Source organism: Ochotona curzoniae, unplaced genomic scaffold (assembly GCF_017591425.1).
Source record: "Ochotona curzoniae isolate NIBS_2020 unplaced genomic scaffold, NIBS_Ocur_1.0 contig_883, whole genome shotgun sequence".
NCBI lineage: Eukaryota > Metazoa > Chordata > Mammalia > Lagomorpha > Ochotonidae > Ochotona > Ochotona curzoniae.
In genome coordinates this window covers 18,473,679-18,494,638 of record NW_024466599.1, presented here as the reverse complement: position 1 = coordinate 18,494,638, position 20,960 = coordinate 18,473,679, and the positions used below count along the sequence as shown (strand labels likewise).

Genomic DNA, 20,960 nt, shown 5'->3' with positions numbered 1-20,960 from the left:
ACCTCCTTTCTAGTAGCGCCGCCAGAAAGATGACTTGGAAATAGTTCTCACCGCCAGGGAGAACTTCTTGAGAAATGCTGATTTTTCTTTTAGTGATTACACTTTAATGGCAATATGAAACTTGTGCCAGCGAATGCATAAGGGGGGCGGGGGCTTGAGGTTGGCTGTGGAGGGTCTCCAGGGTCAGAAGGGGGAGAATGGACTCTTCTCAGGGGAGGGCAAAAGAGTCTGGGATTGGGGACTGTGACAGCCCAGGCCCCCTCTTCTGAGCAGCAGGAAGAGGTTGGCTTTGGCTCTAGCTCTGGCCAGGAGTATCAATTCCAACGTCCAGTGGTGGGGCTGCCTGGGCCCCAGGAGCCACGCAGAGGGGTTACTACTCAGATCTCTACCACTTGCCTTCAGCACGCAAGGAGACCCCAAGACTCGAACAGCAGAGGGTGAGGGAAGGTGAAACGAGGTTGAATTGGCATGAGCAAGGGAAGGGGCTATCATGTTCTGTGTAAGGCTCACACTTAAGCTTAAGAGTAAGAGCAAGTTTAGAGGTGAGATTCTTGTGGAGCAGAACAGCGGAGGGACGGGTGGCTGCCTTGGGGAGGAGACAGAAGCAAACTGTAAGGGGTCCAGCAGGGGCGGCAAGAACATGCCCGTTTTCTGTTTCTACTGACTTAAGAGGGTGATGGTGCTGGCTGGGAGTTTGCAGCTGCTGCAGTTGGAAAGGGGTCCGTGCCCACAGGCCAAGGGCCTTACTGCCAATCTTGGCTTTGTCCTCCAGACCCTGGATGCCTGGGAAGGCAGTCTGATCCGTGGGAAAAGGAAAATAGGCTGTGTGAAGGCTGGGATGGGGAGGGGGAAGGAGGTGGGAGTTGGGAGAGGGTCAGCTCCTGTTCCCTACTTGCACCTGTTTTCCACAGTGGCAGAGGAGGGTTCAGCCCATGGTAGAAGCACACAGAAGGGTGATGGGGGAGCACTTGCTCGTTCCCTTCCTGGAAGTGGGCTAACAGGCCATCTGCAGCATCCAGGCCACTAGGGGATGGACAGAAGTCACTTCTCAGGCACTTTGTGAGATGGTACCTGGGCTGCCAGGTGGAGCTCACGTGTTCCTGAGCTCAGAGCCTGAGTGGGAGACAGATGGGTGTTCAGGGAACCAATTTGCCTTCCGAGGTCTAAGTTCCAGTCTGCGTTTCTACCCTCATGGGTGAGTCATGCCACATGTGGGAGGTGACGAGGGGCCCCCAGGAACTCATATTCTTGGTCTCTGTTGGACTTCGCCAGGCACTCCCTGGCAGGTGGACGGGGTTGCTGGCTCCCTGTTTCCATTAGGACATTGGATAACACTGCTGTCCTGGCTACCAGTGGTCAGAACTTGCTGTGTGACCATGTCACCTGGCTATCACAGGGACCTTGTCTTCAGTTGCATTGCTGCTGAGAGCCACGTGAGCTTTAGTAAAGGAGAGGAGTATAAGAGGTGTCTGTCCCCAAGATGACCTGTCCCTGTTGGCCAGGTTGCCTTGTTGTCCCACAGACGCTTGACTGGGCCACCGGACATTGCATCTGCCACCTCAGACCTGTCCCTTGTCAGATACAGTGGGCGGGGATTCCCCCTTCCCATGGCTTCCCTTCCAGACTGTCCCCAGTGCCGGGAGGATGGACCTAGGCCTGAACGGGGTCCTAAGCCCAGTGGTGGGGCTGACTTCTGGTAAGAGCGGGGCCACCACTCCAGGAGAGGGGCAGGTGGCACATGGGCAGTGCCAAGCCCCAAGACCCAGGTGCCACTCAGAGGTGGGAGTTGGGAGGACTCAGAGGACTTTTACCACACAAGTTTATTTAAATAAAAGTGAACATGGATGGACGCAGGCTGGTGCCCGAGGGGCAGGGGTAGGGGTGGGCGCACAGGAGGGTCTAGACAGTCTGTGTGGTATGAGCCAGGCTGCAGGAGGGCATGGCTAGGGCCTGGGGCAATGCTGGGGGTAGGAGGCAGGGGCCAAGGTGGGTGAGCCAGGAGGGGCCAGGGGGTCAATTCCATCCCTTGCATGCGCCCCTCCCTCTCCTTGACCCCCAGGCCACAGCACTGCCTCCTCAGCCCCCTCCCCCCTTCTCCCTCTCCTGACAACAGCATTCCCCTCCACTCCAGGTTAAATGGAAAAAAAAATAAATAAGTTGGCAAGTCCTGTCCCAGCCTCTGGCCATGGGGACGGGAAGCCAAGCTGGGCACACTGCCCCTAAGCCCACTGCTCTCAGCCCTGGGAAAGAACAGGTAAAGTGCAAGGAGAATCCAGTAAGTAAAAATATACCAATGACTTTGTCCAATATACAGCTGCTGGCTGCTAGAGAGGGACAAGGGGCTGGCTGAGCGGGTGGCAGCTGCACCCTGGGGTGGAGACAACGGAAATAAATAGGGGTGGAGAGTGGGCAGGGGTCCCGCCCATTGGGCCTCTGCCGCCCCCTTGCCGCCTGGCCCTGTCCCTGCTCTCGCCGCTGTGGCACTGACACCAAGCACCAGGCTGGCCGTTGGCTGTACGGAAAGGATTATAATGTTGGGAGGGATGTGGAGAGGGGCGGCACGGAGGCCGCGCGGTCAGCCAGGGCTTCGGCCGCTCTCAGTACTCGTCCTGGTCTTCTTGTTGGTGTTCCTCAATTTCATCATCCTCAGGGGGTGCAAATCCTTCCTGGAGGGGGTAGGGGAGGAGCAGGTGGGTTATACCAGCAGCTTAGGAGCCAGCTTCCCTCATGAGTAGGGTGGCCCCAGAGCTCAGGTGTTACATTCCCTGTTAGCACCCATTTCTTCATCAGTTTATATTCTCCAAGGTTCCTTCCTTCTGGCATAAGGGTCCAGGACAGAGCTGGGGAGCGGTCAGAGGGCCTGGGGGCTGCAGCAGGCACAGGGTGGGCTCACCTCTGTGGCGTAGAGAATGCCAATGATGCCCGAGATCACGGGGCTGTTTTCACTCTCATGTTCCTGGCAGATGAGCTCAATGTCACGGAGCTTGCTGAAGTAGAAGTCACGCTCTTTCTCCAGCCCATCTACCGTCAGCTTCAAGTCCAAGAGCTGCAGGGCCAGAGGGGACTCCTGTTAGGACAAGGGATCCCTGCCTCGGAGCCCCTCACCCGCTGGGCCTCCTCCTCCTCCTCTTTGGGCCCTGGCTGGTGGCAGCTCACATCTCTCACCCCATCCCCACTTGCCTGTTGGTTGAGTTCCAGAATTTGGGCGTCGGTCTCATGGCCGCCATTGCGGGCCGCTGGGGGGTTCTTCCGGAGGATGCAGGGTGGGGCTACGTTGCTCAGTCGCCCAGAGGTCTGCATGTTTTTGGGGCCTGTGGGAGATGTCCTCTGTGGAACTGCCCAGAGGACAGGAAGAGGCACATGAGACCACGGGAGCCCATGCCTCCCACGTGGCACGACACGACCTGGGGCGAGGATGGCCATGCGACAGGCAGGCACCCCCATCCCCAAAGAGGGCCTCTACATCTAGGCCTCGAGCCTTGGCCACGCGTGCCACTGCAGCAGTTGGGCAGCCGGCTGGCAAGCCTGGGAGAGCAGAGGGCTGCCGGGAGGTCAAGGGTGAGGTGTGCAGGTGGGGACCTGAGCGACATTGGGAAGGGAAACTGGGGGAAGTGGCGGCCTGGGGGGGCGTGGCTTCAGGGGTCTCCTGTAACTGACAGCTGGAACAGGAGAAATACATCAGAATCCCGCGTGGTCTCTGGTCCCTGTCTTCTGATGGGCTCTGGAGAGCCCTCTGCTGGCCAGGATGCAGAAACTCGGCCCCCCACCCCCATCCCAGCAGAGCCGGCATGCGATGGCTACTTGCTGTCCAGCCAAGGCACCTGCTAGCAGGTGCAGCTGCTTCTAATGCAAAGCAAGCGGGTGGGTGGCTCAGGCCCAGGCGGGACAGCAGCGCAAACGGAGGAGGCGGCCCTGCTATGACGGGCTCAGACGCGGGCTGGGGCTGCTCTCTGCCTCCTCCCCCTCCCCACCCTGGCTGGCCTCCTGTAAGCCTCTCTTGGCTCTAGACAAAAACTCATTTTGAGGGACTCTCAAGGACTTCAGACTCAGCCTTTGGGATGAGGAAGATATGAACAGGCTCCCACAGTCAGCAGGTAAGAAAAGGGGCTGTGGTGCTGGTCTTGGAGGGGTGGGGTCTTGGGCAGACAAACCATGCCACCTCAGGCCCCTTGATCTGGAGGACCAACAAGTTGGCTCATGCTATGGAGCGAGGTGCCTGGGCTTCCTGCCACCAGCTGCCATCGTGGCCGGTGTTGACGGCTCTTCTCTGAGTAGGCTTTGCGAGCCCTCTCGCCCCACTGTGGGGACTGCCTCTAGTCTAGGTGGGGAGCAAGCGACGCCATCTGAACTCCGTGATAACAGTCTCCTCCAGGCGGGGTAGGGCTGGGCCGGTGGACCAGGGGGTGGTGGCTCCTGGCTGTGGAGCCCCCCTCCTCCCCCTGCCAAGCCGGCCCAGCCCCCACACTCCCTTCCCCCGGCTCGGGCACGTTACCTGCTGTGCCAATGAGTTTCTTGGATTTGTTGAAGATCTGATCACCTGGGTTAGGAGGTGGCGCTGCATCCTGGCCCTGCCGCGCCAGCAGCGGGTTGTAATCCTTTCCATCATAGTTTGCGTCAAAGAATTTCTTAAACCACTGAATAAACTCAAAATTATCTTGGAATTTTCCTTTCACTAATTTCTCTACGGGAATGATCTGAAATAGACCACATAACAGAGCACTTTAGCCACCTGCCACTGCCCTGGGAAAGCCAGCCCCCTCCGGGGGGCTGCAGCAGCCTCTGCCACCTCCTCCCCATCCAGCCCCCCAGCAGTCCCGTGCCCGCAACACCGCAGCAGACTGGTCGGCAGGGAGGCCTGGACCTCTCCTGCAGGCAGAGGAAGGAGGGTGTGGGAGGCATCCCTTGGTTCTGCCACTGCCGCTGTGTGTGGGCTGGAGGCTCAGGACCCACCGTTTTGGGGCCATCGAGGCAGAAGAGCAAAAAGCTTTTCTTGGGACCTACAGAGAAATGCAACTTAACAGCATCAATACACAGAATCTTTGGGTCTAGGCTGGGCAGGGCTCCGAGGGGGGAGGGGGGGAGGGAAGGATGATGTTATCGTGGGATGTCAGGTGTGTGTGGGGGCAGCTTTCCCCTAGGCCTCTTGGGCTCCCTCTGCTGCAGGGGTGGGCAGCAACGTAAGCACTGGAGTGACCTCAGCGATGGCCTGGCTGGTGGTCAATCTTCTTTTCCATACCCACACAGCTTCAGAGACCCTCCCCACCGCCCCATCCCAGGGTGCAGACACCTACTTTGTCAACACCCATCTTCTTGAAAGCTGCTTGCAGCACCTTGAAGTTGTGGATGTACTCATGCTCTAGCTTGGCCTGGAACTTCACCTTCCTCAAGTGCACACAGCCAGGGAAGAGCATGTCCATGAACTGGCAGTAGGCTGCCCCTGTGGAGGAGTCGGGCTGCCTGGGCCGTCTCGGCAATGTCTTTCACTTGCCTCCACCACCCAAAAGCCCCAACCCTGGCCCCTGGCCTCCTCTTCTTCCTTTCTCCCTGTCCTGGGGGCAGGGGAAAGCCCTAACTTTCAGGATAGATGTGGCCAGAATCCCCAAGGATAAAAGGATTGCCCAAGAATAAAAGCAGTTACTGCTTATGGATGCATAGCATGGGTCCATAATGTAGCTGCACCACATTAGATGTATGTGTCATCCAATCCCAACAGGAGCCTGTGCTGCACAGGTGCTGGTAGCTCTATCTTAGGGATGGGAAAACTGGCACCAAGAGAACTGAGACTTGCCTAGGGTTCACTGCCAGTGGAGGAGCTGGGATTTGACCCGGAGGATCTAGGCAGGAGCTCATGCTATGACTCTGTATAGCTTTTAACCCATACATATCTCCTACCTCTTGTGTTTCCTAACTTCCACAGCCTGGCTGGTAGAGGTGCCTCCCTCACCCTAGGGGAGCACTGTGCAGGGGTGTGTATGTGTGTGCATACACATGCACCCATGCTCCCCAGCTGCCCTCTCCCTCCCTCCTACGGAGCCTCCTCCCCTCCAAAGCCTTGCACCTGAACACAGCTGCTCAATCTTGGTGTAGTTGAGGTGCAGGGAGTCGTTGACCCACGCAAGCATGTCATGGCGACTCAGATTTTCACTGGTCACGGATGTGGAGTACACATTGACGGCCATACCCCAGCTGCAGAGAGAGCACGGGGCCTCGGTCAGCACCCAGGGGGCTGCAGGCTATTCTCCAGTGGTGATGCTGGCAGCCCCTGAAGCCCCCAGGGCATAGGAATGGCATGGCTCTGCACACCAGCCTTACAGTCCACCCCCTCTCCCAACCCTTCCCCAGAAGGTGTTGCTTATCTACTCTCTAAATGCTTAACAAGTGCCCTTGGTCTGCTGGATGCATGCCAGGGGCTGTGCCTACCACAAGAGAGTGCCCTGGGCAATGGCTAAAGCACAGCCAAGTTCAGGAGTGGCCCAAGGAAGGGCGTGATCGCATCTGCTTTGGCAGGGCCAGTGAGGGCTCTGGAGCCAGGGGCGTTGGAGCCTGAAGGGGGTAGGAATTTTCCAGACACACAGAGGGCTGGGGTGGGAGGGCGGCACAGCACAAGGAAGGTGGGGGACAAAGACATGGCTTGTTCCTGGCATGCCCAGTGACTGTGCAGGCTAGGGCAGCAGGATTTTGAGTGGGGGCATGGTGCAATGAGGTTGGCATGGCCCTCACTGACCCCGAGGAGGAGTCTGGGTTTTCTATTTTGACCAGCAGAGGATCCAAGGCAAACGGGAACGGGGCCAGATTCGCATTGCAGAAGGCCCTCTACCCCACCACCTCTGCTCCTGCTCTCTGACTCCATATTCCTGTGGCCAGAGGCACCTAAATTCTGCTCATCCAGAATCTTAAAGCTTCCGTATTATTCCCTGAGGATGTCACCGCTGGTCCTGAATCCTGCAGGCCAGGAATGCCAGGGGTCACCCTGGGCCAGCCCAACCATCCTGCTCACATTCACTCCCTTCCTCCAGCTCACTGTGCCCAGCAAACAAGAGCTCCAAGGGTCTCCCAGCCTGCAGCCTTCCTCCCCAGGCCTTGGCCCTCTCAGCCAGAAGCTGTAAATCAGGCACTCCTGGCAACACTGATCTCACAGACGCGAATGGTTTTAGCACACACAAGTATTAAAAACAATTTTGGATTAGTGGCCGATATTTTAAGCTTGGGGTGATTCACACAAACAATTGGGGATTTTTGTCTGCTGATGGTGACTGGACACATCAACCTGCACCTCCACTAACAGCTGGAGCCATGTAGGGGTGCCCTCTTCTGACCAGCAGGTGTGAGTGCCTGTCCACCATGCCGCATGCCCACAAGGCCAGTGTTAGTATGCTACTGACCACTAAACTGGTCTACTACATAGAGATGCTTTTAATAACCCAGTCTGTACCGGAAATGGAAAGGCAGAAGATGGACCAAAAGAGCTGTGTATTCTTAGAACTGTGAAAGTGCATGTTTTGGAGTAAAGGGTATTTCTTTTCCTTTTTTTTTTCTTAGATTTTATTTATTTTTATTGGAAAGGCAGAAATAGAGAGGAGGAGAGACAGACAGGAAGATCTTCCGTCCGATGGTTCACTCCCCAAGTGGCTGCAATGGCTAGAGCTGAGCCAATCCAAAGTCAAGAGCCAGGAAGCTCTTCCGGGTCTCCAAAGCGGGTGCAGGGTCCCAAGTCTTTGAGTTGTCCTCGACTGCTTTCCCAGGCCACAGGCAGGGAGCTGTATGGAAAGTGGGGCTGCCGGGATACGAACTGGCGCCCATATGGGATCTTGGTGCATTAAAGGTGAGGACTTCAACCACTACACTATCATGCCAGGCCCATCTTTTCAGGCTTAATATGCAAAGTAGGGGTTGGCACCTGAAATGCCAGCATCCATCCCCCCACCCTCCCCATATCAGTTGAGTCTCAGCTGCTCCATTTCCAATCCAGCTCTCTGCTAATGCCCCTGGGAATGCAGCAGAAGATGGCCCAAGTGCTTGGGCTCCTGCCACCCATGTGGGAGATTCAGTTGGAGTTCATGTCTTCTGGCTTCAGCATGGTCCACATCTGGCTGTTAGAAACATTGTGAGTGAACCAGTGAATGGAATAGTTAAAAAATTGTTTCTCTCTGTCTCCTCCTTCCACCCCCTTGTAACTCTGCCTTTCAAATAAAGAATAAATAAACCTTTAAAGACAGGCAAAGAGTGTCTGGGAAGAAATATTTCCCTGTCTTCCAGAGTACCTGCTGTTACACTGTTAGCCCTCCCAGGCACCTCCAGTCTTCCAAGGACACCCCACCTTCCCAGCTTTAGCTCCTTCGGGAACCACAGTCAGCTCTCACTCTGTCTAGAATGCTTTCCCCACCCCAAATTCACTCATTCTTTGCTCCAATGGGTCTCAAACTATGGTCCCAAGCGAGCAGTACTGGAGTGCATCTGTTGGTTAGAGATTCCACTGCTTGTGGCCCACCCCCAGCCAGCTCAATCACAATCTGACTTTAACCAGGATGCCCAGAGGCAAGATGGTGAATCCCTGCCTCGGCTAGAGGAGGGGGCTTCAGCTCAGACCCCTTACCCCAGGCATTTACAGCAGGACCTCCATACTCACACACATTCAGTCAACTTTTTGGAAGATAAAGCATTAGAGAGAGAAGTCTCCTATTTATGCCTGGTTCTCCCTGCTCTTAAAAATAAACCCTGTTCTCCACTGCTCAGGGAAAAGGAGCCAGACAGCGGCCCAAGGCCAAGAGAAACAAAAATTATTGTCTGGAGAGCTTTTAAGGACCTGGCAATTTCAGATTTCCCAGGGTAAATCTGATTGCACTTGAGTCTTGACTTTCACATGGCTTTGAGCCCGATGCACTGCACCCCAGCCCTCGCATACCCCTACACTTCTTTAAATGCTTGCCCCTTTGCCAGGAAGGGCCATGGAGTCAGGAACATGACTTTCAGACCCGCCACAGCAAGACAGGAAAACCATGACACCTCGTCAAGGCTCCTCTGTTTGTCCCATCGCCTGCTGGCCTGGAACCCCTACCCTCCACTCTATGGTGTGTAGGTCTCAGCTTGGGTTAGCTCCAGGACACTTTCATTAACCTGTGTGGGACAGTGCCCTGCCTCTGTGTCCACAGATCCCTGACCTTCAGGCGGGTATGGGGGTGGAGGACACATCAGAACATTCCTCGCATCCTTTAAAAATTGTCACTATTCCTTCCACCTGGTAGTGGGATGCACTGGCAAGGACTGGAGCCAAGAGGGTGTCATCTGCCCCCAGGGAGTCACCCAAGGTAACCACAGGAGGAGGAGGAGGAGGAGGAGGGGGTAAATGGACCCGTAACTTCGAATGAGGTGAACAGGTAAGTGAAGGAGAGTATACTATTTCAAGGAAAGTTCACTTACTTTTGGACTGTGAGAGATGGAAAGGATATACTCAACACAGACACACACACACACACACACACACACACACCAACCAGGACAACCAAATGTCCCAAAGCATGGTGAATGGAAATCAGGAGAGTGGGCTTGCAGAGTTAGGATGGAGGAGCCCAAGGTATGAGTGGTCAGGCTGCCAGGTCTGATCTGGGCGTCTGTAGGGATCTGTGGGAGTTGGGAGCAGAGGATACACACAACCCTGCTAGCTGTCCCCTGCTAGTGGGGTTACCCACAGTTTCTGAGGGCTCAGAGACTCCTTTTTCCAGGCTTTAGGTGATGGTGACTCAGGGCCAGTTGGGGCTCACACACTGTTGAGCCTCAGGGGATCGGGCTGCTCAGCATGGGTCTAGGGATACAGGATGGTACCTTGCACCTTGGGCATGCCTGAAGCACTCGGGGGAGTTCTGCTCTGTTTCGTCTGAGTTTCAGAGGCTGAGTACTGAAGAGAAGCAGAGCAAGGGTCCTATGCAAGCCTGTGCTCCAAAGTTTGATGGAAATCATGTGAGCTTTTGCGGTCTTCCAGTCTGAGGGCAGCCCTTTCTGGGATTCCAGAACATTTTTCTGGGTAGCAGAAGCAGGCTGGAGGAGCACCAAGGGTGTGAATATTGTGTGTCTCACACACACTTCATACCCCAGGGCAAATCTGTGTGCATTGTCAGGTGTCACAGCCATAGCTCACAGCAGGTGCCTGCGTTTGCCTAGTTTACTGGCTTGTGTCACAGTGGCACAAGCAGGGACACTGGGCTGTTTGGCTACTTTGCTGGGAGAGGATGGGGAGGGGGCGGAGGAATGTCAGCCATCTTCTGTGGTACACAGACCTTGTGAGTCTGCAGGAGCTACAGAGCTCCTTGGAAAACGCGCAGGACTTCCCACCGGGGCCAGACATTCCCAGTTTTGTCATTGTCTGATGACTCCTATGATGATGGGAGGGATTTTCCCACCCGGACCAGCCTGGATCTAAAAATTACCCAAGTGGCAGCTGTGCCTGTAAGAAGGCAGTTTCAGGGCCTGGCCATCCATCGTGCTGTCATCCTGGGCAGCGGGGAGGGGAGGGGATTTTACAAAGGGGCAGCTAGTGCTAGGAATAGAGCCTTTGTATCCACTCAGGACTGGCTCAGGTTCTTGTTCTAAAATTTATTTGACAGGGAGAAGGGGAGAGAGGAAGTAGGGGAGGAGGGGGAGGAGGGAGAGGGAGGAAAAAGAAAAAGGAGAGGGAGTGGGAGAGGTCTGCCACCTACTGGTTCACTCTTCAAATACCTGAGTCAGCCAGGCAGGCATCCAGGCAAGCCAGAAGCCAAGGACTCAGTCTGGGTCTCCCATGCCAGGGGCAGGGACCCAAGCCCGTGGTGGCTCAGGTTGTTCTAGGTGACGCAACCCACTCTCCTTGCTGAGGACCCAGTAGGCTCAGGAGGACTCATCCAGGGTACCCAGGTGTGTGCAGGAATTCCCTATCCTGCACACCACAGCTTCACAAAGAAACCAGCCCTGTGTTCTCCCAGGCCTCTCGGCAAGCTGGGAAGGGCACAGCGCCCTCTCTTTTTCTCGCCGTCAGCAGAACTCAGCATGGCCAGCAGATGGCAGCCAGGCCCTGAGCAGAGAAAGCGCGTTTTCTCCATCTCTCCTTTTCCTGTAGCCCAAATCAGAAAAGGGAGAATCCTGAACTTTCTCTAGTCCCCAGAGAAAGACAGGCTCCATCCAAACCTAGAGGGCCTGGAAGAGGGGTGAGCCAGGATGGTGTCTGCCTCATGTCCTCTAAGGCCAGCTAGATGGATTGAGCACTGAAACTGCTCTAATAAGCATCTGGATCAAGCTAAGCCAGCCTCCTGATGCCCCAAGCCACAAGTTAAACCCGTCAACTTGTCCAAGGTCTGATGGCTTTCTGAACTGGGGCTGGCTGTCCTGGGCCCCATCTCACAGGTGACAAGCTGCAGGGCGGAGGTGTGGGAAGCACCTTGCCAAACATCAGTTGCTCAGTGGGTCAGCTGCTTCCAAGGACTGCAGAGTCTGAGAAAACCTTTAAGAACACGCTGTTGTTACCAAGAAGTTCCTTCATGCCTGGTAGGTAACCAGCCAGAGGGACAGGCTGTCTCCTGTGGGCTTCCAGCTGTGTTGGGAGAGACAGCCCTGCCTGGAAGCCCCACTAGAGGACGAGACCAACATGTGGCCTTGAGAAAAGCCTGTCTATAGGGCCCTGCCTCTTGGTCCAGGGTCAGGGGATGCTCCACCTGGGGACTTTCCTGTACCACCAGGGCCAGGGGGCTCCCAGGAAGGAGGTCAGAGCTGTGGAGCCAGACAATGATGGGTCACTCTGCAGTCCGAGGGCTTGAAAAGTAGTTTTCCAGACCTGATCTGAATCTTCCCAAGTCCAAAAGGTTTTTAGGGCCCATCTGGTCCTTTCCCAAACATCCTTATCTAGGCGCTTGCACTCCCAGATTGTAAAGATGGCTGGCAAGTCAGCATGACTTTGAGATGGCACATTCTAGAATTTAATAACCTTCTCGTCAGGTTATTAAGATCCAATTTTGGCTATTTGTTTTAAAATCTTCCGTGGAAAGGTATGATCCTGACAGCAGTTCAGCAGTTCTCAGTCTTCCCTAACTCTCCAGAACTCCCTTTCCCAGGCCCTGTTCAGCTCTGCTCAGGGCCACCCAGGCCTCTACTTACCGTCCAGCACAACCCTGCGGTCCCTTCCAGTGGCAGGGGGAAGCCACATGCCTCCTGCCAGCTCTAGAAAGCCAGGTCTTTCAGAACACTGGTTTTCCGGTCAGATCACCTGGGGTCCAATCTTGGCTCGACTGTGTCTTAGCTGTTGGCCTCAGTTTCCTCATCTCTAAAGTGGAAATGAACCATCCCTGCTTTATAGAGGATTAGATGAGCCACCCATTCGAACGGATGAACACAGAGCCTGTTCCCTGGCATGTACCCAGCAAGTGTTAGCAGCACCCAAGACCCAGGCTGAGGGCCAAGGGCACTTGTTTGAAAAGCAGGTACCTGATACACTGCCAGTCTCCATTCTCTGAGGCTCTATAGGGCAGGTCCAGAAGGGAGGTGGACAGCAGAACTGGGCTCATCTTTACCCCCTCTGCCCAGGGATGGCCATCTGGCCTAGTGGAAGTTGAACCTCTGACTCCCAGCCCACCCTACTGCTGCCACATTCCCACATGCTGAGCAGGTGCCATTCTACCAGCCAGGACAACTGGAACAGACGCTGTGGGGACAAAGGAGTGAGAATGCCATGGAGTTGCCAGAATAGTTCCTGCTCTTGACATGGGGCTATGCCCTCATTGGTACCAGGCTACCCCTTCTTACCCAGGTCCAGGGGGCACTGAAGTTACCTGTTTGGAAAATCAGTAAGATTGCCACCCCCTGCCCCGTGACTCACACATCCAGGTCGTTCTGGGATGGCATGGAAGCAACATGTGCAGGCAGGGATGAAAGCCACCAAGGGGCTGGGGGAGGCCAGCTGGCGGGTCACAAAGGCCTGGCTACCAAGCCAATCACCTTCCTCGCAGGACTCAGCCAGAGAGCTGGCTCATAGAGAGGTCTGGCCACTCCGAGTCAGACCTGTTGCAGGGACACATAGGCAAGTGGCACATTCTGAGGTTGGTAGGATCAACACGTGCTCACACTGGCAGGCCACCAGACAGGAACCTGGATGGCTTTCCAGGTAAGGGTGGTAGTGTCTCCAGAATTCTATCCTCACAAGGTTTTTAGGTCACAGAGCTTCTCCCCATGATTATAAACTGTGTTGAGGCCCCAGCTGCTGGGGTCTTAGATATGTGTTGTCCAACAACCCTGAGGACTCCTGCTGAGGCTGTTCAGGCCAGCCTGGGCAGTATAGCCAGCCTTCTGTGGTTGGGTCCTGGGCAGCAGTCCCTAGAGGGGTCCTGGCTAGCTTGTTCCATCTGACCCCAACTTCAAGTGCTGATGGAAATCTAGCCAGCACAAAAAGAACTCTCTCTCATTGCTAACATTAATCCTAGGAGGGTCCGTGCAGATAGAAAAGTAACCTTTTCTTTCCAAAGGTTCTTCACTAGGAATCTTCAAGTTCCTCAAGCCCCACTTTTCTAGCCTATGAGCTTGTGCAGGCTCCCCTCAGCCCCATGCTGTAAGCTGGGACTCCTGGGGGCTGGGAGAGCATGTGAGGGCTGGCTGCTGGCTTAGTCACTTAACACCTGTGAGACCTTGGGCACGAATGTAAGGGATCCGGTCTCCACTCTCATGTTGGAGGAATCAGTGGGTCGCTGTGAGCACAATGGAGACACTGTCTAGGCAAACCAAAGGTTCAAGGTCACCCTGCCTTGGGAGTTAAGTAATGTTGCCAACAGGCAGAGAGTCACTGACATCTATGACCCTGCATCCTGAACCACCTTCCCACTTGGTCTAGGTCCAGGCCAGGGAGCGAGCAGGGGCAATTTTGGTTTCTGGTTCTCTCCCACCTGGCACAAGTGTCCCTGAGGCAGAATGACTGAGCGATGCCTCTGGAGCTGTGTTGCCCATTTCTGTGCTGCATTATTATGAGCTCAGGGTTCTGTATGTGGTAGATGTTCAGTCTCTAGTTGCTGAATGAATGTATGAAGGGGGAGTGTAAACTGGGGAGCAGGGGTTCACATGTGGGTAGGCTCACACAGGGTGCTCTTCTGGATTCCAGCCTTGTTTGTTGACCGTGAGCAGGTGCTGCCAGGTGTGTAAGGGGAGGGGAGGCAAGCAGGAAGCTGGCCATTCTCTGACCACATTCCTTCTGCTGCCAGCAGTCTTGGGACTGTCAGCGAACAACTGGGAAATCTCTGCCTTGTGTGCACCTGGCAGTGATGTTGCTGGATTCCACCAGGCAGGGCTTGAGGAAGAGTCCCTGCAAGGAGCAGCTCTTGGTCTGTACTGCTCTGGGGTGGCTGCTGACTCACCGGAGACAGGGTAGCAGTAGTGGATCCAGTGCACCTGCTGTTCCCTTCATGCTCTAGGGGCTCAGATGAGCCAAGCCACTTTACGCTGCTTTAAAGCTGAGTTCCTTTGCCTGGCTGGTTAGTTGTCTCTTAGGGCCAGGTGGCACATTCTCACTCTTCTCTGACCAGAGCTCTGGAATGCCTGGATGCCACACACTGCTTCTCCTTGGCCATCCTCTGCTTTCCTCATTCCTGTCATTCCGTGTCCAGTCCCCTCTCAGGATGCTCCCAGGACTGTCTGTTTATGCCCTCACCACCTCCCGGAGTCCATCCTGAACAAACGTGATAAGAGCCTGTGTTTGCTAGACACTGTGGCCGCTTGAGCGGATCGCTGCTCTACACACCCCACCACTCTGCCTGCCTAGCTGCCAGTCCTGTAGGGCTAACCTGCACAGAGACAGCCAGAACTCACTTCCGAGGGCACACATGCTAGAGAAGAATCCAGGAGGCTGGCTGAAGCCAGAGCTTGTCTTTGCTCTACTCTGGTGCCTGAAATCCCTTCCAGCAAAGCCATGTCCCAAAGCCAGGGTCATTACGTAGGACGCAATGAAGGCTCAAGGTCAACCCAGTGGTTCTTTCCACACCCCCACACTGTGATGAGAAGAGTGATTTGGGTGACTTGCTCTGACCTGGGCCTCTGAGTATTAAGGAGGAGGAAAAGGAAATTTCAGGCATTTTAACCTTTGTAGTTCTCTTCCCAAACTACCATGACATTGCTTTACTGGCAAGTGTTTACTGCCTTCCAACACAATGTGCTTACACACTCTGTGTGGGATCCTTTTTTTAAAAAAATTAATTTATTTTTATTGGAAAGCCAGATATACAGAGGGGAGGAGAGACAGAGAGGAAGATCTTCCTTCCTATGGTTCACTCCTCAAGTGAGCGCAATGGCTGGAGCTGAGCCAATCCAAAGCCAGGAGCCAGGAGCTTCTTCCTGGTCTCCCAGCGGGTGCAGGGTCCCAAAGCTTTGGGCCATCCTCAGCTGCTGTCCCATGCCACAAGCAAGGAGCTGTATGGGAAGCGCGGCTACCGGGATATGAACCGGCGCCTCTATGGGATCCTGGCGTGTGCAAGGCAAGAACTTTAACCACTAGGCTATCACGCCAGGCCCTGTGTGGGATCCTTATAACACACGGGTCCTTATAACTCAGGAGCCCCTGCTTGAAGCAATCAGGGTGGTTCATCAGACAAAACAGATCCCACAGACCAGAATGCCTGAGACGCCCTGGGGCACAGAAGGCATGAGGAAGGCCTGGCAGTTAAATGGACTGAGGGAGGGGGTGCCCCAATGTGGGCCGTTGAAGAAGATTGGCTGTTGGCAAGCAGCAGACAGCAAATGGGACATTTGGGCTGTGCAAACATGTTTACTATCACTCTTAGCTCACCAAGTGAGCAGAAGGCAAATGACTAGCTCTTGGAGGAATGTGAGGGCAAGGACTTGAAGGGAGGCGGGTACAGGTAGGTGTGTCGGGAGCCAAGGGCAGGGCTGGTTTCAAGGAGGAGGCCACTTGCTCTGGGTAATGAAGCTGGCAGACCTCAGAGGGAGAGTGGTCATTAGGTGAGGCAATGAGGAATGATGACGCTGAGTCACGGTGTTGGAGGGAGGACAGAGGCGAGCCCGGAATGCTGATGATGGGAATCAGGAGCTTGGCATCAAGGCCATCTGTGTGCAGTGCGGCGGTTCAACTGCACGAGTGTCTGCCTGACTGCAGGCATGGGAGCGCCCTGACTGTGCCAGGTGAATTCCTTCTATCTGACGTTGCCCCTGTCACAGCTGCACACACACCTTCTGCTTCCTGGGCATCCCTCTAGATGGAAATCGACAGGACTTGTTTGCCTGCTCCCCAGAAAGTCAACAGCGTCCCTAGATTCACTGCCCCCTCCCACCAGTTATGTGGGCTCCTCCTGCTTGTCACACATCTGAAACCACGACCTCAAGGTCCTTTCGTCCTACTCCTGTTTAGCCATGGGTAGCCTTTCGTCGGGTCCTAATGGTGAAGCAAGCTCCAGGACCAACTCCAGCCAGCTTGTTTTTAGCAAGGGCCTGTGGTTTTCATTGAGAAGTCACTATCTTAGCAAAACAAAGTTCATTATGTAGGACCTGATTGATTGTAGGGCTGTAAATCCTTGGGACAGCTCTACTGGCCATTCAGAACTTTCCCAGTTACTCCTCAGAGACAATTAAGATGAATCCTAGTTACAGCAGGAAATGGATTTGCCACTTTCCTGGGACCATCATCAGACCTTTAACCAAGCACAACTTCTTCCTGGGGCATCTGAACACGAAGAGCACTTTTGAAAGTTAAACTAGCCTGTCCACAGTCCACTCCTCTGGGCTTATCTTATTATCATAAACCATTCTATCTGTGTGTGATGAGAAGCTATGCGTGGATTTCAGTTTTTTTTGACACCAAAATAAATTTTATCTTTTAATTCCATTTTCCCCACAAACCTTTTGAAGTCCCCTTGTACATATGTGAAATACAGAGAAACCTTTGATGTTAGGACTCAATTTCATGGTGAAGGAATCCAGCATATGTCACCTCGACATGAGCCTCTTGGATGTAAAAAAGTATTTTTGAGCTATAGGCAATTAAAAAGCAGCAAATGAAGGAAAACTCTCCCTGCATTCTCCCCTTTACGATGCGATATGAATTCTCCCATACGAGGCCAGCCAGGGACAGCATCATCGGAGTTTGCAAACAATCCTCACTCTGGTACCTTCTTCCCTGGGTTTCCTGCCCTCCCACCCTCCTCACATTCCTTTGCCCTCTATTCCCACACACATTTGTTGTTCTTTGTTGAAGGCACTGTCTGAATCAGAGTTTTAAATCACTGCCTGGAGCTACTGCTCACGGAGATGTCTGTTGCATGATGTGCATGGCCTGTGTTAATAAACTGGATGGTTTTTCTCTTGCTATCGTGTCTTTTGTTACAAGGGTCAGTTCCAACAGAGTGAACGGAAGTTACATCTCCTTTCTTAGTGGCAATTAGCAGACACCAAGAGGCTGTGAGTCTCTCTCTTGACCCAGTGGCCAAGCCCATTGAGCAGCAGCTAAGCCAGTGGAGGCTTCTGCATACTTGTTTTAGGGTGTCTTCTATATTAGATTTTCCTTCATGTTGCCCAATATTTCTTGTTCTCTGAAAATAATACACCAGGAACTGGCTCTGTGGTGAAGTGCGTTAAATGCCACCTAAAGCATCAGTGTCCCATACGGGTGCCAGTTTAAGTCCCAGCTGCTTCATTTCTGATCCAGCTCTCTACTAAGGCACCTGGGAACTCAATGGCGGATGGCCCAGACCTGGATATTACAATCATCTGAGGAGTGAGCCAGCAGATGGAAGATCTCTCTAACTTTGCTTTTAAAATAAATAAAGTTAAAAAGAGAAAGTATACACCACTTTTAGCCAGCAGGCTTATCATCAATGAAATCCAATTATTTCCTCCCTTACATATTTCTTTTCATTGTAGGCACATCTTGAAATCTGCCGTGACTCCACCTTTACTATTTGCTATTACTTATTCACTTTTTTTTTAAAGATTTATTTTTATTATTTTTTTATTGAAAAGGCGGATATACAGAGAGGAGAAACAGAGAGGAAGATCTTCTGTCTGATGAGTCACTCCCCAAGTGAGTGCAATGGCTGATGCTATGCCCATATGAAGCCAGGAGCCTCTTCCAGGTCTCCCACGCGGGTGCAGGGTCCCAAAGCTTTGGGCCGTCCTCCACTGCTTTCCCAGGCCACAGGCAGGGAGCTGGAAGGGAAGCGGGGCTGCCGGGATAGAACCAGCGCCCATATGGGATCCCGGGCGCGCAAGGCAAGGACCTTAACCACTGTGCCACCGCGCCGGGCCCTACTTACTCACTTTTTAAAGGAAGTTGTTTATGTATTTATTTGTTTTAGAGAGGGGGGCTAGGAAGCTCCCATCTGCTGGTTCATCCTCCCAATATGCCTGCAAGCCTGAGTTGGCCAGGCGGAAATCAGGAGCTGGAGACTCCCAAGCACAACAGGAACCCCACTACTTAAGCCATCACTTCCGACTCCCAGCATGTATATGAACGATGTTGAAGCCAGGAGCTAGAGCTGGGCACAGAACCCTGGCACCTCAATGTGGGACACAGGTGGTCACGTGCCTGCGCTACTCTGCCTTTAGACGTCATGTTCTCAGTGAATCCGTTTGGACTATTGCTTTCTGCTGCAGGAACAAGAGATTGTCAGATAACTTTATTCAACAAGGACAAAAACCAGGCTTTGATTCAGGAACCCAAACTTAACAAGTAGAATGCAGGATTGCCTTGTTTTCTCCTCAAGCCTTTTCAGTTCATGTATTACAAGAAGATTTGAAAGTAAGGAGAATCCTATCAAATGTGGAATCCACAGGATTTGCTACAGAACATTGTGGGATGTGAAGAGACAGAGGGAGATCAAGGATGACCCCAAGGTTCCTGCCCAGTCCCCCGGAAGGATGGAGAAAACTTGTCAATGCTACAGTGTGAGAACTTCAACAAAAGTTAAGGGAGTCGGAGGTAACACCCTCTGTGGAGCACAGTATTCCATGCTTTCATTCAATCACTCTGGTTGTTGTATATTTTTCATATCTAAGTAGTCCTGCAATTCAGTTTTGAACACTAAGTTTTTATTTAAATATATTAATGTTCCTTGGGGAAAGGAATCCATTGGCAATGGGCATCACATACATTTTTTTAAAGATTTATTTTTATTGGAAAGGCAGATATACAGAGAGGAGGAGAGACAGAGAGGAAGATCTTCCATCCGCTGGTTCACTCCCCAAGTGGCCACAATGGCTGGAGTTGCGCCGATCCAAACCCAGGAGCCAGGAGCTTCTCCTGGGTCTCCCATGTGGGTGCAGGGTCCCAAGGCTTTGGGCCGTCCTCGACTGCTTTCCCAGGCCACAGGCATGGAGCTGTATGGGAAGCAGGGCCACTGGGATTAGAACCGGTGCCCATATGGGATTCTGGAGCGTTCAAGGCAAGGATTTTAACTGGTATGCCATCGCACCGGGCCCAGGCATCACATATGTTTTAAGGCCTAAGTGCCTTAAAGCCGTGCCTTTTATTTTTCTTTATGCTTATTTTAAAACTACCTCACCAAAGCAGTAAGCTGCCATTTGGGACGACTGCATCCCACACTGAAGAGCCTGGGTTCGAGGACTGGCCCTATTCCCAGTCCCAGCTTCCTGCTCATGTGCACAAGTACTTGGGTCCCAAGCTACCACGTGTGAGACCCCGAATGAGTTTCAGGCTTCCAGCTGTTGTGGGCCTTTGGGGCCTGAATCAGCTGATGGAGGATCTCTCTTTTCTCTCTGCCTTTCAAATGAAGAAAATAATAATCATCTGAAAACTTCTTTATAAAACCACACAATTGGTGAGAGTATAATTTAGGGTAGACTTTTTTGGAGTGCAATTTGGTAAAAACTAAAATAAATAAATAAATAAATAAAGCCTTTACATTGTAACATGCTCTGATCTTAAGTCCACTTCTAGGGATTCAATAGCGAATCAGTAATAATGAGTATATACAAAACTTTAGATATAAGTACATTTGTAACAATGAAAAAGCATAAATAACTGAAATATCCAAACAACAAACTCTTTAAACAAATCCAGGTACATCTAAATTATGTAGTTCCACAAAAGATATCTTACAGGAACATATGGGGCTGGCATTGTGGGGCAGCAGGTTAAGCCAAGACCTGTGATAGCATCCAATACCAGTGCTCTGCCTGGAGTCCTGGCTGCTCTGCTTCTAATCTAGTCCTTGCTAATGCCCTGGGAAGATAGAAGATGGTGTGAGTACTTGGGCCCTTGCCACCCACATGGAACATCCAGATGGAGTTCCAGGCTGGACCCAGGGCTAGGCATTACAGCTGTTTGATTTCTTCTTCCATCTTTCCTTCTCTCTCTGTCATTCTGCCTTTGAAATAAATTAAACAAAAGAGGGTAAGCAATGACTCACTAGCACGGATGGCCAACTGTCTCCATAGGGTTCCAGCACCTTTCTTCTTTGCTGTCTCCACTACGGAGTCCACACTGGTGGGGCGCTTGCCTTCCCAGGCTGCCTAAAGCTGAGAGCTCCTTGAGAGCTTGAGGAGACTGACAGCTTTGTCCTTGACAATGTTCTTGGACCCCACATTACCAGGCTCCCATCTCATGAGCAAAATATCATTTGTTCAAGCCACTGTAATAGGACTTGCTATTACTGACATCAAAACACTGTCCCAGCTGATACAAACATAGAAAGACATTCACAATGTACTAAGTAAGAGGGAAAATATTACAAAACAAAAATATAGGCATAGAAGAATAATGTAAGAGCAGGTTCTAAAATTATAAAAATTGTGGTTCTGCCTGATGGTGGGATTACAGGGGATCTTCTTTAGGTTTCTCTGAATTTTCTACAAAGAAAAGAACAAATTCCAATAAAATATTTTTCTTTTAAAAAATATTTGCTTATTCATTTTGTAAGAGTTACAGAGAGGGAAGGAGAGACAGAGATCTTCCTCACTCCCCAAATGGCTACAGTGGCCAGTGCTGAGCCAGA

The 20,960-nt window shown here is 52.7% G+C and overlaps 1 protein-coding gene across 3 annotated transcripts in view; it reads right to left on the bottom strand.

The window, feature by feature from the left end:
• Positions 1–1,803: 1,803 nt before the first annotated feature.
• MAPRE3 (microtubule associated protein RP/EB family member 3) overlaps positions 1,804–20,960 on the bottom strand; it is a 55,461-nt gene continuing 36,304 nt past the window's right edge. Inside the window, exons 1-7 of one of the 3 annotated variants that reach the window (XM_040992946.1) lie at positions 12,836–12,896; positions 6,059–6,186; positions 5,292–5,437; positions 4,493–4,694; positions 3,181–3,335; positions 2,894–3,046; positions 1,804–2,666 (exon numbers count right to left, since the gene is read on the bottom strand). In XM_040992946.1, the coding sequence (XP_040848880.1) occupies positions 2,598–2,666; positions 2,894–3,046; positions 3,181–3,335; positions 4,493–4,694; positions 5,292–5,437; positions 6,059–6,186; positions 12,836–12,861 (879 nt within the window). In that variant the 5' untranslated portion in view covers positions 12,862–12,896 and the 3' untranslated portion in view covers positions 1,804–2,597. Of the gene's footprint in view, positions 2,667–2,893; positions 3,047–3,180; positions 3,336–4,492; positions 4,695–5,291; positions 5,438–6,058; positions 6,187–12,835; positions 12,897–20,960 lie in introns of those variants that run through there. The other 2 variants (XM_040992948.1, XM_040992947.1) reach the window with 2 other exon arrangements.